The sequence below is a fragment of the Stylophora pistillata genome, chromosome 8 (assembly GCF_964205215.1).
Source record: "Stylophora pistillata chromosome 8, jaStyPist1.2, whole genome shotgun sequence".
NCBI lineage: Eukaryota > Metazoa > Cnidaria > Anthozoa > Scleractinia > Pocilloporidae > Stylophora > Stylophora pistillata.
In genome coordinates, this window is record NC_142526.1 from 2320784 (window position 1) to 2336862 (window position 16079).

At 38.4% G+C, this 16079-nt stretch overlaps 2 protein-coding genes across 3 annotated transcripts; both read right to left on the reverse strand.

Annotated features, from left to right (window-relative positions):
- Nucleotides 1-4840: 4840 nt before the first annotated feature.
- LOC148724424 (uncharacterized) lies at nt 4841-6092 on the reverse strand. The gene has a single exon (XM_088730340.1). The coding sequence runs from the start codon at nt 5696-5698 to the stop codon at nt 4841-4843; it is 858 nt and encodes a 285-aa protein (XP_088586466.1). The 5' UTR covers nt 5699-6092.
- Nucleotides 6093-11436: 5344 nt separating this feature from the next.
- On the reverse strand, nt 11437-16079 carry LOC111325782 (uncharacterized). 2 transcript variants are annotated; one of them, XM_088729265.1, is made up of 8 exons: nt 15909-16079; nt 14629-14709; nt 14033-14125; nt 13331-13584; nt 13055-13133; nt 12167-12217; nt 11845-11895; nt 11437-11644 (listed from the first exon to the last, which is right to left on the reverse strand). In XM_088729265.1, the coding sequence occupies exons 1-8, from the start codon at nt 16012-16014 to the stop codon at nt 11523-11525; spliced, it is 837 nt and encodes a 278-aa protein (XP_088585391.1). In that variant the 5' UTR covers nt 16015-16079; the 3' UTR covers nt 11437-11522. The 2 variants fall into 2 exon arrangements, with proteins under 2 accessions (XP_088585391.1, XP_022785408.1); XM_022929673.2 differs by having other exon boundaries at nt 14003-14125.

Below are 16079 nucleotides of genomic sequence, written 5' to 3' on the forward strand. Positions count from 1 at the left end.
AGCTTAACCAAACCACCTGTCTCGCCAATAATCACGTGCAACTCCTTGGCCTTGCATTCCTGTTAGAATTAGCGATGTCACACAGATTTATCTGCAAAACTGTTTTAGTCGAGTAGAACTGAAGTGAGTTATATATCAGTTTATGAGAGTAACCATCAGGGAACAGTATAAAACAGCTGACCGATAAGCACGAATTGAGTGCAAGTGAACTGTCAGCGAGTAGAAGGTGACTGAATAAACAAAGTCTTCGGGCCACGCATGACTACTCGCGTGTCGCGCGAGTTTTAAAGAATGATTCCAGCAAAACTGAAGGTGTAATTTCTCGCATTTTCTAGACATGGTCAAAACTGGTCGGATGTTACTAAAACTGTTAACGGGGAACGGGGAACGGGAACGGCGAATGGGGAACGGGTGTACAGCAGTAACCCGCCTGAGAATTCAAAATGGCGGAGTAAAGGGAACTAAAAGGGTCAGGCAACTAGTTTTGAGCACGCTCTTCGAACGCAATCGTCGGAGCAAAAAGCATGGACGGTAAGTATAGGTTTTAATGAAGGATTTTACTTTGAAATGTTGAGTGCCTCATAAATTTAGTTTTTGTCTGGCACACATTGCAGGGTGCATAGAAATCAAATCCTCGGAGAGGTGAGTGTCTTACATTTCATGCACAACATTTGAACAATCAACACAGAACTACAAGCTCGCGGCATTTATTCTTATATTCATAGAGTAATTGTACTGCAAGGTAATGAAGTTTACCTCCAATATCTTCACCGCTACAACCTAACAATATATATAATGTTGTAAAGCAAACAGCTGAATGACTTTCACGCCCATTATGAGAGTCATTTTCTCTTGAATATGATCAATGCAGTGTAAATATTATTGTAAGCATTAGCATGACTGTGAATTCATACACCTACATTCTTGAAGACATAACTCATGTTTTCCTGTTAAATTAAATGTTATTAAAAGTTCTGTCAATGTTTGATTTCTCTATTTTTTACATGGAAGCTTATGGGTCGATACAAAGATATGTTCCCGATGTTATTTTGCGGTAAGGTAAGTAGATATCTGCATGTAGTAATTTTAATAACTAGGCTGGTTATTACGTTTCCTAGCTCATTTCTGTTGATCTAAGATATTACCTCCTTGCTACTTATCTGCAAAAAATGCTGTTGGGCGATGCAAACAGCCAACATATCCAAACTCTGCCAAAAGATGCAGATTTCAGGAAGGAAAAACAAAGAGAGACGTCAGAACAAATGGTGGCATGGCAGCCATTGCAGAAACGTTGACTTCAAATTCTCGCCTCGGAATACTAGGCTTCGTAGCTTCGCCTGGGTAATAGTTAGATAAGAGCGGGTCGTCTAATTTCGCTGCAAGCGGCGACCTAGCGATAAAATCAGTGTTTGTAAACATCGTTTACTCCGCCATTTTGAATTCTCAGGTGGATTACCGCTGTACACCCGTTCCCCGTTCGCCGTTCCCCGTTCCCCTTTCCCCGTTCCCGTTCCCCGTTCCCGTTCCCGTTCCCCGTTCCCGTTCCGCGTTCCCCGTTCCCCGTTCCCCGTTCTGTATTTCCCGTTCCCCGTTACTAATTTCAGTAACATCCAAACTGGACTGTTCTTTACTTTTTTTCCGTAAAAGTGAAATGCTACGTATGAAAATCTTGAGTTAAATATACTATATGAACAGTCCACTTCAGGCGGCGTGATTTTTTAATAATTATTATTTTTATTTCTTAAATTTCTATTTCTAGTTTATTTATGTATTTAATTATTCTTTTATTTTTTTTTTATTTTTTTTTTTTAGACTCCGCACTCTACACTCCTCGTTTTCGGAACAGCCTTCTCTGGGTTCTTTCTCGGGAGTTAAAAAATCCATTCCTAAAGGAAAAGTAGGCAGATCTTCATCGGCTTGTTCACTTGTTGCCCTGTCTAGTTTAACTTTTTTTGCGGAAGCTTTTCTCGTTTTTTAATGAAAAATGCTGAGGTCACTTGCGAGAAAATTTTTTCTTCGAGGCATTTGTTTGCTGACGTCACCAGCGTGCACAATGGAAAATTGAAGCAAGCTCGCGCAATTGAATTTGATTGCACGAATTTACAATCTATGTTATAATTGTACTCGTGTTTGGTGTGAATGCCATGGCTATAAAAGAAGCCCGAGTGAACGCTCCTCGAGCGTCCAGTTTGAAGATTAAAGAAGTCTCTGATGGTTTGATACCTTGTTTGTCGCCTTCTGCACCAACTGCCAATCACTTCTTGCGTAAAAACTTACGAAACCTTCGAAGTGAAACTAAGGTGGCTACTGTTGCTTGCCGATATTTTCCGCCGACAAAACGTAGAAGTCCGATTTTGATTGGGAAATTTTATTGTCTGGAGCTTAAATAAGTCAGAAGAGTTTCATTGACAACTGGATTACACCCCGTTCTTTGAAACCATCTATAAAGACATCCTGCTTTTTCTTCACTTTTTTTTCACGTGCAAAAAGGGAAACGCGAGGCAACTGAAAGACGATTCATGCTAACCCGTGAGTATCATTTAGCACTAGCTCAAGTCGACTTCACAGGCACACGCATGACTTAACGGTGCAAGATGGCGATATTTTCAATTAAAATTAGAGTAAAGTGTTTAGGTGTCAGTTTCTCAGGCCTACTCTGGGGCCTTAAGAGGCTGTCCGCCTAAGAACGGATAAGGCAAATTTCGGACCTTCACCGATTTCCTTAATTTTTACTGTAAAAGTCGAGACTTCTATCCCATGAACAAATATTGCGTTTATTTTGAACCAGTCCGGTTATTTCACTTTTTACGAGATATTTTTCAAGGTGACCTCACAGGCACCCATTTCCCCCCCCCCCCCCCGACCTCCATAATTTAGCTACAAAAGTCGATCGCTGCTGTAGCCGTATTTTCAATTCTAACGAGCTTTCTATTTTATGTGTCTAAGATCAACCTTTTGTCATTACGTTAACGGTAAAATAATCACACTGTATATATTTTTCACTGAGTTACAAATTTTTCAAAATACTTATCTCAAGCACTGAAATTTGTGATGCGTGAGGTACATGTGGTTGAAAGCTATTTTCTCTTATGTGGGACCTAATCTCGAGTCAAATCTATTACAGCCTATAAGCACTTACACCTAATAAGTAAATTATGGAATAGAACTTTTGGGCACTCTTCATAGCGCGCCGCAGAGAGCTTTGCGAATTTCACAAATATTCGCCATTTTGATCGAAACCAAAGATAACGCGATCCGCACATGAATCCGATTTCTAAGCCCTAATGGCCTAAAACTGCTTGAAGATAAAGTACCAACTCCTTAATGAAGTATCAAATCGATAAAAATATTGTTTTGTCCGTTTTACATGGCATGGAGGAAATGTTTCAGAATAATCTTCTCTGAAGTCATATGCAAATTAGCTGCATGCGTTCCTTGTTTTTCGACACACGCGTCCAAAATAGTTTCCGTAGCAATATTTGACCATGCAAACAATAGTTTCTATAGAAGTGGAAACGTTACTGTTGTATTCCTTTTGGACTTGAGAAACTTACTTAATGTTCAAGAGCGCTAGCCTTTGTTTTCAGTTATCAACGACGTGCCAACGGAATTTGTTGTTGAAAAAGTTGTTCATTTCACTCGTGTTTATTATTGTGGCCAATTTGCCAGATTTGACCATTTCTTCCAGCTATTTGCTAAATTTTTCCTTTTAAGTGGTTAGCAAGTTGTTCATCATCATTTGTAGAATGGCATCACTGTTGGTTTGTTAGCCTAATGGTAAGAGCGCTGAACCGGCGGTGTTGCAAAAGTCAAGGGTTCGAATTACGTTCAAGCAAGAATTTTTCAGGTTTATTTCCGCAAATTAAAAGTTTCGTCTATAATTGCGATGAAATTCTTCTCGTTCCGCAGTTCCAATATACTGTATTCATATATTCATCATTTCAAAACGGTATTTGTTGAAGAGGTGAAATTTACATGTTTACTTTTTCAACGTGACTGAGTCAGTTACGCCTGGTCACGCAACATCTAGTTTCAGAGGTTTGTCTTGTCGTCGAACCAAACGCGAATCCCGAAGATATGCAATATGATCGAGTCATCGAGAGTAGGAGAATCCTGCCGGGAGAAATTGAAAAATAATACAAATGATCGAAACTGGCATTTTAATAAACTCCTGCAAAATTCACATATCATTAATTTCTCGAAATTAAGAAAATCACAAACCTATATTTACGCGTAAATGCTATTGACATCTCCCACGGTCAGGGTAGTATTTTTTTACTTTCTTTTTTCTCTTTTAATTTTTGCGAGTTAAGAAAATCGCCACAAACTTAATAACGACAAATTCTGAGAGACTTTCGCGAATTTTCTCAGAAGTGAGTACGTTAATTCGCTGAGTACAACTGTTTATCAGGTTACTTTGAGGCTGTGCCTATTCAGTCCAAAACAAACTCGCTCCACAGGCACCATCATTTGTTTTCCTGGGCTATGCAGCTTCTGATATAGTTTAATGAAAGCATTGGCATTCCTGTATAAATGACATCAGTTGCTCAATAAGGTCTTTTTTCCTGTCTCTCGATTTAAATGGTTCTTCAAAAAACGAGAGGATTTCTTTGAGCATTGCTACATTAAAAAGACTAAGCTTATTCTCCTTTGCGCACTCACACAGATTAAAGGCATCGTAGGACAGAGGATGCTGCGGCTTTAGCTCATTAAGGATGTGTTCCATCAGCCATTGCCGTTCAGCTTCCTCTTCCTGTAGGGAGAGTTCCTTCGGATTTTGCTCGATTTCTGAGGGTGTTCGTTGCCTTTTTCTGTTTGCTGTAAGGCGAGAGAAAAACCCCTACACTTGGCTCTTGGTAAACCACTCGTCTCGGTCAAACAACCTATTATTCTGCTCGTCTCTTGCCTTTCGCATATCATTTGAAACCTGCTGAGGGGCAGCTTTTAGCCCTGATTGTTCGCCTTGATCAAAATTTGCTGTTAAATAATTCTTAACTTTGCAACTGAATCTAGTGGATCGTGCTCGTGGCTTGGGTAGGGCCCAGCCCATACTGACAGTGTTTACAGGAGGCATTGAGTCACGTACAACCTGGTGGGTACTAGTTTCGCCCTGTGGTTCGTCAGTGATGCTGACTGATGTAGTAAACCTCTCTGCCCAATCTCTACGGAGTTTATCATATACTGTTTCTGACAGCCTTTCATCCTTCACACAATGGTCCCCTACGTTCAAATGTAACTCGAGCTCTGAAAACGTTTTAAAACTCTTCACGCATCCAGGCTCCGAACATTCAAACATGTCCATCTTTGAATCGTCCAAATCATCGTCTTCATTTGAACCCTCTGTTCCAGGAACTGTGTATTCATACACACGTGCATTGTGAAAAGGGAAGAACTCCTTACTTACAACGAGAGCGGTGTCTCCTTGGTCATTTGAAACTAGCTGGTCGTAAGAAATCTCCTTGCCACGCCCTATTCCGTACGACCTCCACGCACGTATACTTTTTTCCCCAAACTGCATGTTGTGTAGCTTGCTAAAACAATCTATCTTGTTCACTTCATAGGTTCTCTTAGACTCGTCAACTTCACATACGCACGCGGATGTACCTTTCACTGGTCTCTCAGAGAGCACCTTTCTCAATTCTCCCGCTGTTAGAATGTCGTGTCCTTCGTTGCAGAAACATCGGATGCATGTTTTCATTGGGCACAGGATACGATCACACAATCCTTGCCATACTGTGACTCTGAAAAGTCATACCGAAAGACTTCAATACCTGCCCGCTGACCGATAAAAGAAGCTGTTAGGAAAACGAGCACTGTTGCGTCTTGCCGAAAAAAAAAAACATCTCTTGCTACTGAAGAGAGGTTAAGGAAATATTACTGGTAAGATCTTCGATGTCCACTTCTCTGTGGTTGATGATAACTGAATTAGTTGGCGATAAGCGTGCGAAACAAACACTGCTGTTTTACTTAATCAGCGCTTCGTGGGAGATGAAAATGGCCATAAACTCAAAAAATACCTTGCCTTAGAAGTGTGGAATAATATGATCTTCAGTTAAAAGAGACAGCTCTTTGTGTTTAAGAACATGGTAGAAAAAAAAGTTTTATGGACACAATTTTAAATAATGCTAATTTGCATAATTTATTAACTATAAACACAGGTCTTTCCTCTTTAGAACTCCAATGTTTTCAACTTAACGACGAAAAAGTCGCATGATATGTATTTTTCAATATAAAAATCCGCTCTTCATTTTTTTTTTTATGATTTGTAACAAGTTCTCAGATCCCAAATTTACCTGTTGGTCGGATCGCGTTATCTTTGATTTCGATCAAAATGGCGAATATTTGTGAAATTTGCAAAGCTCTGTGCGGCGCGCCATGAAGAGTGCCCAAAAGTTTTCTCCCATAATTTACTTATTAGGTACAAGTGCTTATAGGCTGTAATAGATTTGACGCTAGATCAGGTCCCACATAAGAGAAAATAGCTTTCAACCACATGTACCTCACGCATCACAAATTTCAGTGCTCGAGGTAAGTATTTTGAAAAATTTATAACTCAGTGAAAAATATATACAGTGTAATCATTTCACCGTTAACGTAGTGGTAGAGGGTTGATCTTAGACGTATAAAATAGAAAGCATTTTAGAGTTGAAAATACGGCTTCAGCAGCGATCGACTTTTGTAGCTAAATTATGGAGTTCCGGGGGGAGAAACTGGGTGTCTTTGAGTCACTTTGAAAAATATCTCGTAAAAATGAAAAAACCGGACTGATTCAAAATAAACGCAATATTTGTTCATGGGATAGAAGTATCGACTTTCACAGTAAAAATCAGGGAAATCGGCGAAGGTCCGAAATTTGCCTTATCCGTTCTTAGGTGGACAGCCTCTTGAGTCGCCGTAACTTTAGGCGACTTAAGCGAAATTGGCTAAAAAAAACATTGCGACTTTAGGCGATTTAAGGCAACTTAAGGCGACTTAAGGCAACTTAAAGTGATTTTATTTGATTGAAGTGATGAAATCAAAGTTAGGAACAGTCTCTCCATAAACCCTAAAAATATCTACAGAATCCCTTGCAATAAACACCATAGTCAATTTGGTTACTTTTGTGTGCTCATAGGTCACCATAGCCTAAAATATTCAGATTTCAAACCAATTTAGCTAAAAATAATTAGACAGAATTACCACAACAGTTATTGTTAAATTATACAGTCAAAGCTAGTGAATAAATAGCCAGGAAAACATTATGGGTTATCTACCCAACATAAAACAAACCTATCAAAAATATGCACGTAAAGACACATTTTTAATTAAGAAAAGAGACATAATTTACATTAAACTATCAATAAATTTTCCACTTAATTCATTAAAAATAGCTTGATTATTGAATTATTTCACATAGCCTCACAAATTATAATAAATTGTTATCTTGGTAAACTTATCTCCCATATTTTTGCCACTTGCACTGTCAATTTTGGCATGAAAGTTTGGAAACTCGCATGCCTTTCCAACAGCATCGAAAATTAGTCGGTCCTTTTCAGGGACCCAACCAATTTTTTGTTCTCCTGCCTTAGTTAGACAAAACACTCCAATACCATACTGAGAACCATATGCTAAACTTTTTCTCCACTGCTGATCGGATCAGCAGGACCCTCCAAGCACTCAAGTTTTATTTTAGCCTGGTGGCAGTATTATAGGTTTAAAAGCATTCATTGTTACCTCACAACTGTCTAGAAACTAACGAGTCGCGACGAAATTCTCCAAGCTGAAAGCTGGCTCTAAAGTCTCCGCAATTATAATTCTCCAAGCAATCTTGGCGCCTCTAACTAATTTCCCTGTTTCTAAGTTAGGAGCGGGACAACACTATAGGATTTCTCTCGCCAAGTACCGGTACGTCCATTTCATTGAGGCGTTCGCCCAGTTAAACTTTCAGAGTGAATTTTTTTAAAGCTTTTTGATGATCTTTTTTTTTTTTGCGCAGATAAATTAACTATTTTTCTGTACACTTTCGGCAAGCTCGCGCGCGTGTTGTTCTCAAATACACTTTGGTCACGGGAAAAAAACGAGTCACGTGATCAAATATTTCTGGTGGCCACGTTTGCCTTAAAAAGCTTTTCTTGGCTTAGAAGTGGTTGATGTATGTTTATCATCAAACTGACGAAAATGAACAAAAAGACTATCAAAGTTTCAAGATAGATAAATATTTACACCTTTAGTAGGTTCATCGAGCTACAAAGCTCAAATGTTTTCAGTTGGTCAAATCACATTTGGGAAATAGCTAGTACAAATTAATGGGTTTATGCTGGAGAAATGGCCCACTTTTGTCATTCTTTTACTCTGAGTAAGTTACGTGCATTAAATTTAGCTTCATTTAAGTTTAGTTGACCTTTGATAATGTTATTTACACTGCTCAAGGTATGTGAGTGGCAAGAACTGAGCCTTTCTCCAGAATACCTTTCTATCGTTTTATCTTGATGATCTGGTACTGTAGGTTTTATATGATTCAACTTTTATTATATCCTGATGATAATATGTTGTGGTTCAGTTTTACCCTTGGTTTAAATTTTATTTTCCATTGTTTTTGGTTATGGTAATGTATGATAATAGGGTTGAAACAATGGAAAATAAAATTTAAACCAAGGATAAAATTGAACCACAACAAATACACTGTGTCAACCCCTTTATCAACATTTTCATCATGAAATGCAAGACAGACAATTTGTTGAAACAGATAGCTGTTTTAGTAAGAAAATGGAAGAGTATACAGTGTCATATTCCTACATCAGTATTGTTTACATGTAGGAATTACCCATGCCAGCATAGGAGCTGGACAGGTACATGACTATTTTTACATGGAGTTTCTATATATATGGAAGCCACTGCCCACCTCACAATAACAATAATTAAACTCAGTCCATCGCAGGGTTAACTCCCCCCCCTGCCAACCAGTACCGATATTTTCACCCAGAAAGGGTGAGGCACTTTGAACTTACAGTTTCTTGCCCGAGAACAAAATGCAATGCTCCAACACTAGACACCAAAACTGGACCAATGTCGAGTCTAGTGAACTAACCATTCAGCCACCATGCCTCCTCCTCTGATCCTTATGATTAAAATGGGGTGAATGGGGTCAATTGGAATTAGGGTGGAACCCTTATAACATTGTGTAACCAATAGTGACTTAAGGAAACTTAAGGCAACTTAAGGCGACTTAAGGCGACTTAAATAAGGCAACTTAAGGTCCCAGAGTAGGCCTCTTTCTCGTTCGCATGACAAACAACTAAAGAAATGCTACGGAAGATAGATAAAGGAAGATAGATAAATTCAGTAATAACATACGGTATACACAGAGGAAAACGTGAAGCAACTGATAGTGCACACACAGGTCCACTCAAAAGGCACTCGGATAACTCAACAGTGGAGGATCGTTAACGCAGTGTTTTCAATAGAAATTAAAGTCCAGTGTTTACGTGTCAGTTTTGCTTTCGCATGATGGAAATTCCATTATCTCGTCTGATAACATCAATGACAAAAGGAAGAGAGATAAATCTGGTAATTACACACTGTATACACGTTTTTCAAGGTCTACGTTTTCGAGATCTGCGGTTTGCGGTCTGCGTTTTCGAGGTCTGTGTTTTCGAGACACCCGAAAGAAGATTGCTTTGTACGATTGTACCAAAAGTTATTTCATATAGTAAACGTACAAACGTTAAATCTGCGATAGCACTTGTGAATTCTAGTCAAGGGCTAAGGACCGGAAATTCCATGACCTCGTCTGATAACATCAGTGACAAAAGGAAGATAGATAAATTTGGTAGATTCACACTTTTTCACAAAGGAAACTGATGGTTCAGAAGTCGACTAAAAAGGCTTGCGCATAACCTATGCCAGACAGGTAACTCAACAGTGGAGGATCGTAAACGCGATATTTTCAATAAGAATTAAAATCGAGTGTTTACGTGGCAGTTTCGCTTTCGCATGACTGAAAAATTTAAGAAACGCCGCGGCCCAGTGCAAAATGTTTGATGTACGAGAAGTCAATCGAAAAACCGATTAAAATAATTATTACGCTCGAGTAAATGCTCCATTAACCAGTAGTGTTTACAATTACAACCACCTACCACCCCTCCCTGAGTAATAACACTCTGCCCCACACCCCTCTCTCAGTACTTGTAGACTGCACCCATTCCTCCCTGAGTACTAACGGTGGGCTCCCCCCTTTTAAATTGGTGCAAAAAATGGTCCAAAAAATGGTCCAAATAATGTTCCAAAAAATGGTCCAAAAATGGTCCAAGAAATGGTCCAAAAAAATGGTCCAAAAAATGGTCCAAAAACTGGTCCAAAAAATAGTCCAAAAAATGTTCCAAAAAATCAGTGATCCAAAAAATGGTCCAAAAAGTGATCCAAAAAAATAGCCCAGTCCGGTCCATTAGGCCATATTTTACCCTATGCCCAAGGATAATGGTTCTATGCTTTTAAGATATTTTACAATCAAACAATCGTATCATTTGAATAAGTGTCAGATGATCGTTCTAAGGTTTTAAGATATTTTACAATCAATCAATCTCATCTTTAAAATAAATGTCAGATGATGGTTATAAGTTAGCAGATTCTGTCCAACTTACACATCGTGCCGGCTCTATTAATTTGCATAAACAAAGCAATATTTACACGTATTAACCCTTAGCGTAAAAATACCGAGTGCTTGAAGTATTATGAACCAAGGTTGCATAATCCGACAGCCCATTCCCTCCTGACCCGTTTCACAAGGGATAATGAACAATTTTCAGAAATGCTACAGCAAGAGCGAGTTTTTAACAAGTAAAAATGGGGCATTATTACAGCTGAAAAGCTCTCTCTTACTTTGTAGTAGAAACAGAAGAGGGTTCTTTTGATGTTTTCAGAGATCCATCGTGGTTTAGTGGCAATAACCTTTTTCTTTCTAAACACTTCAACACAAAGTGCATATAAAACTTCTCATGCCAGCTGATGTAATAATTATTACCAATATCAATGATGTTAGTATGATGCATAGATATCTGTATGTAATTTACAGGAAGAAAGTTTAATGCGACTTCTAAAGCGCATGCGTAAAGCTAGTGAGCAAGTTCATTATATTTCAAAAGTAGCTGCGTAGTTTTTATATGCAATTTCCTGATTATCTTACCAATTCATAATCTTGTTAGTTGTGGGCACAAATGCCGTTATCATTGGTAACCTAATTTGCTCATAAACATCATATTATGATAAATTTACAATTTAATTCGCCAACAGTGTTCCCTGCTTTGGGCTGAAATTCCTTCTTTTCTTTTGTTGGAATTATTTACAAACTGATCTCCCCGGCCTGCTGAATGGCCTTTTGGACTGTTTGGTTGTTCTTACAACAGACAAGTTTACTCCTTCATAAACTCATACAGTTCAAAGTGATCACTAGTGGGCAGATGATGTTATAATCCCTATGGTTTAATTTCCCGTCTCAGTTATCATTATTGTTGATGTTATTGTTGTTACTGTTATTAATATCATTACTATTCATGATCAGACGTTGAAGCAGTACTTGATACTGTGGGTAGGGCCGAGATTGACTTAGCAGTATTACCACTTGGCCTCGTGGAGATTGTTGGCGGAGCTACAGGTGAGCTGGAAAACTCTGTCAAAAGAATAAACAGAAAAGTGTGAGTCAGGGTATTTTCTTCTTAGTGTCTAGCTTTAGGAAGAAAGCTTGTCTCTAGCTATTACTTGCAAAAACAGTATACTTCTCTGCGCTCCAGTTTCTACCCCATGAGTAATAAATAATTATACGAAATTTTGAATATATTCCTTAAGAAATACGGTTGAAAAATGTATTACCACTTGGTATTGTGGAGGAGTTTGCCTGTCTTGGAGTTTTACTTGGAAACTCTGGAAAAGGAAAGAAAGAAGTGGTTATAATTATTTCTCATGGTGAATACCCTTGTTATGAAGTATTATTGTTTCTCTCTCAATGTTGTCACTTCAATTGTGAAACGCGACTTTTCGACTGCACACTGTAAGTTTTTTTTCAGACGATAAGGTCCAGCGTATTTGCATCATCTAAAGAACGTTATCATACTCGCAGCCGAAAGGAAAAGAAAATTGTGATGATCCGCATTTACAATTAAATGACAAAAACATACAAAACTAATCATATTACCGCTAGATGCTGTGAAGGTTTCCGGCTCGTTTGGGGTTGAATTGGCAAGTGCTGAAAAAGAGTATCTTGCCCGTTACTTTTATTAGAAAAATGACTGTACATGAATCAGTGGGCGAAAATTATTTTACTTTTATCGTTGTGATTCTTATGCTAGTAGATAGTTTTTTGCCTTGCGAAAGAAACGAGCAAACAAAAATGAGGTTCTAAAATAATGGCGATATTTAGCGCGCGAATTAGAAAAAAAATTCTTAGTCTGCCTATTTTTACTGTAAAACGTAGACATTTCAATTGTTGCTTTCACTATCTGATGTATGGAGGGTATAAGGTACGGTGCTGTGCCGCCAAGCATATTTAAATAGGAATCAATCTCAAGCGCTCTGGTATGCTTTTTATAACCTTTTTCTGCCTTTTAAAGGACTCAACTTGGAAAATAAAACTTTGAAATTTTTTTTACCATTACCTTCACACCGAGTTTCCAGATGGGATTTGAACCCACGACCCTCCGTGATCTAGTCGGATGCACTAACCATTGAGCTACAGGAGACTCTATGGTGTCAACCATGCAGCCAACCATCCTCAGCACATGCAGCCAACCAGCCTCCAAAGTGAGCACTTTGGAGGCTGGTTGGCTGCATGTGATGCTTTAATGCATGTGATGCTTTAACGAGACAGCGTGATGCTGTTAGTGAGCTTCTATGCGCTAACTGATGTTTGGCTGTGTAGCCGCGTGATGCGGTTCCAGTCAATACCCACTAATTGACCCTTGCTCACCATAGAGTCTCCTGTAGCTCAGTGGTTAGAGCATCCGACTAGATCACGGAGGGTCGTGGGTTCAAATCCCATCTGGAAACTCGACTTTTAAAAATTGTTTATTTCATCTTTACATACCTACACACCGGTAGCCTTTATCCGTAAAGCCATTTTGACAGGAGTGATGTAGAGGACAGGGATTCTTCGCACAGGCGTTCTAGGATTTAAAACACCAAATGTGGTTCTAAGTATTTGCTTCTCATAACGTTTTACAGAAGTCTCACGCCGACCTTTGCAAGCTTACAGAAGAATAAAAATAACAGTGATGGAAAGAAAATCTATGTTGAATAATGTTTCAATAAATTCATTTCGCATTGTGAACTGTTCTAAATCTTGCTTCTTAAAGAAACTTACCTCGGTTGAGTGATAGATGAAGCCATTTCTTGGCTTGAGCGCCCCAGAATGCGTCGCATGATCAGAATCACTCAGTTCACACAGGTAAGCTCCATTTTCCTCCCAGAGACCAATGTTGAAAGACAAACAGTTGTTTTCCTGAAAGCACCTCACTTTACATTCACTTTCTCTTTGTACCTCCACGCTCTTGATAACGAAACCTTGCAGAGAAAAATCTTTCAATTCTGGGTTGAATTTCAAAATACGACAATCATCTGCAAAAAACATAAATATTACATTTTTCACGCACGCCCAGTACAGTTTCCATGAAGTGTCTCCTTAAATTCGGTTTTTCTGTTAATGATGGGACCTTCCCAAAAACTAAATTATCCATTTCTTTTTTGATTTCCAATGTTCTATTTTGTTTTGGAAAAAAATAAAGGTCGACATATGTGAAGTTCTCGGTGTATTTCGATGTGAACTTTTTTATTGTTGTGAGACCCACACAAGGCTATCCGATCAAGGGGATTATGAACCTCATAAAACTGTGAGAGTGTATGCAGAAGTAAACTTGTCTGTTGTAAATAATTCCAACAAGGAAAAGAAACAATTTTAGCACGAAAAGGAAACACTGCTGCCCCATCATAAAGCTGGATTTATCATAATTTGATGTTTATAAGCAAATGAATTTACCAAAGCCAAAGGCTGACGATGAAGCAGTACTTGCTACTGTTGGAAGGGCCGCGATTGTCTTAAATGTATCACCATTTGGTCTCTTGGGGACTGTTTGCGGGGTTGTAGGTGAGCTGGAAAACTCTGTAAAAAGAATAAACAGAAAAATTTGTGGTACGAGATTTTCTCTCCTAGTGTCTAGCTTTAGAAAATAAGCTTTCTAGCTGTCATTAGAGAAGACAGTGGGCTTTCCTACACTCCAGCCTCTGACTTGAGAGAAATGAATACACGAGATTCTGAATATATGTTTGAAGATATAAGGTTAAAAAACGCATTACTATTCGGTTTCATGGAGGGTTTCGCCTTGTTTGGGGATGTACTTGGCAACTCTGGGAAAGGTAAGGAAGAAGTGGTCATTCATCATGGTGAATACCTGTTTTACAAACTATTATTGTTTCCCTCTCGATATGGTCATTTCCAATGTGAAACGCGATTTTTCGACTGCATAGTGCCAGTCTTTTTCAGGTGATAAGGTTTAGCATTACCTAATAAACGCCATTATACTTGCAGCCCAAAGTAAAAATAATCTTCACGATCCGAATTTACGATTAAATGACAAAGACATACAAAATAGTCATGGGTATTACCACCAGGTGTTGTGGAAGTTTTCGGCTCGTTTTGAGATGAACTGTCTAAATGCTGGATATTATAATGAAGCTGGTCCAATACTGAAAAAGAATAACATTAACTCTCATACTTTAACTTGAGTAGGCCTTGAACAGTTTCTCTTTAAAAAGGAAATTCCCCTCCCCCTTTTTTTTTGTTTTTTAAATAATGCGACCTGCCCAAAACATAAATTATCCATTTCTATTTTCCGATGTCCTATTTACACGTCCCCTACACGAAACCAACCGACAAGCAAAAAAAAAAAAAAAAACATTGCAAAAGTAAAAAAAAAAACTCAAAAGAAGAAACACACAGTTGGGCGTGGGAAGTTACAACTTAACTAATGGTGGTTGCTTCAAGCTGTGCAGATGGAAAGATATAGAAACTGGCCACATGTTCATATAATTTTTATCTCACGCTCCGAATGACTCATAAGTGCTTTCATATGATTTACGATTGAAGAGGCAATGAGTGAACACTCTGAATCTTACATATGATGCACGATCCTCGCAGTAGATTTCGCTATTTAAGCAATAGCGAAAATCAGACTTGAAAAAAATCAGGCCTGTACGGGATTCGAATCCCGTACAGGCCTGATTTTCGCTATTGCTTAAATAGTGCTATCTACTGCGAGGATCGTGCATCATATGTATCTAATACCGCAGTACAAAATATATGAACTTCATATATTTCATTGTATCTCACTCTGAATCTTAATATTAAGAAAGCAATTAAAAAAGAAGACGAAACCAAAAGTAGCGGAGGGCAATGAAAATAAAATTCAATATCAGTTGTTGCGAGACCGACCAATGAAATCAAAATTTGCTTTAAGTCTTTTTATCGCCATTTCAAACACGCACAATTCCGATCAACTCAGGTACCTCTTTCTGGGCATTAAGATCAGATCAAATATATTCTAACGAACGCGTTTTATAGGTGGCGGAAATGTTCAACACTGGTCAGTGAAATTTTGAAGTACTTTTCCTAAATCGAGTAAATGTGTTTCTTTTTTGAAAAGTGTGCGTGTGGCATCAAAAAGATGAGAATCTCTTCTGTTAACTATCTCTGCTGCTATAGATAATAACAAGTCTTGAAATTTCCGTGAGGAATTATTCCCCGACGGATACAGACAAAAGTAGTCCATGATTAAAGCTCTTTTTGGTTGAAAATAATAATGCTTATATTACGTGATGAGTGTAGCCACTAATTTCATTGAACGATTCAGCAAAAAAGTTTGTTAAACGTATAAAGTATATCATACCAATTGGAGCCACAACCGATATGTTTAAGTCCATACCAATTTGAGTCATATCCGCTGAAGGAATTAAGAAAATGTATAGCTGTAGAATGAAAGTGAAACGAGACATCTTGAGAAAGTAATGTACCAGCAAAAGTTTCAGAACAACTGTGTCCGCATCATTCCACGGCTTAT

What these genes read in the sequence shown, in the direction of transcription:
- LOC148724424 (XM_088730340.1), bottom strand. Translation starts at nt 5,698, where the DNA reads ATGAAAACATGCATCCGATGTTTCTGCAACGAAGGACACGACATTCTA.
- LOC111325782 (XM_022929673.2), bottom strand. Translation starts at nt 16,014, where the DNA reads ATGTCTCGTTTCACTTTCATTCTACAGCTATACATTTTCTTAATTCCT. An exon ending in TAAAGGCTACCGGTGTGTAG is followed by an intron (nt 12,218 to 13,054) that starts GTATGTAAAGAT and finishes ACTCTTTTTCAG; the next exon opens with CACTTGCCAATTCAACCCCA. An exon ending in CTCCTCCACAATACCAAGTG is followed by an intron (nt 11,645 to 11,844) that starts GTAATACATTTT and finishes TTCTTTTGACAG; the next exon opens with AGTTTTCCAGCTCACCTGTA.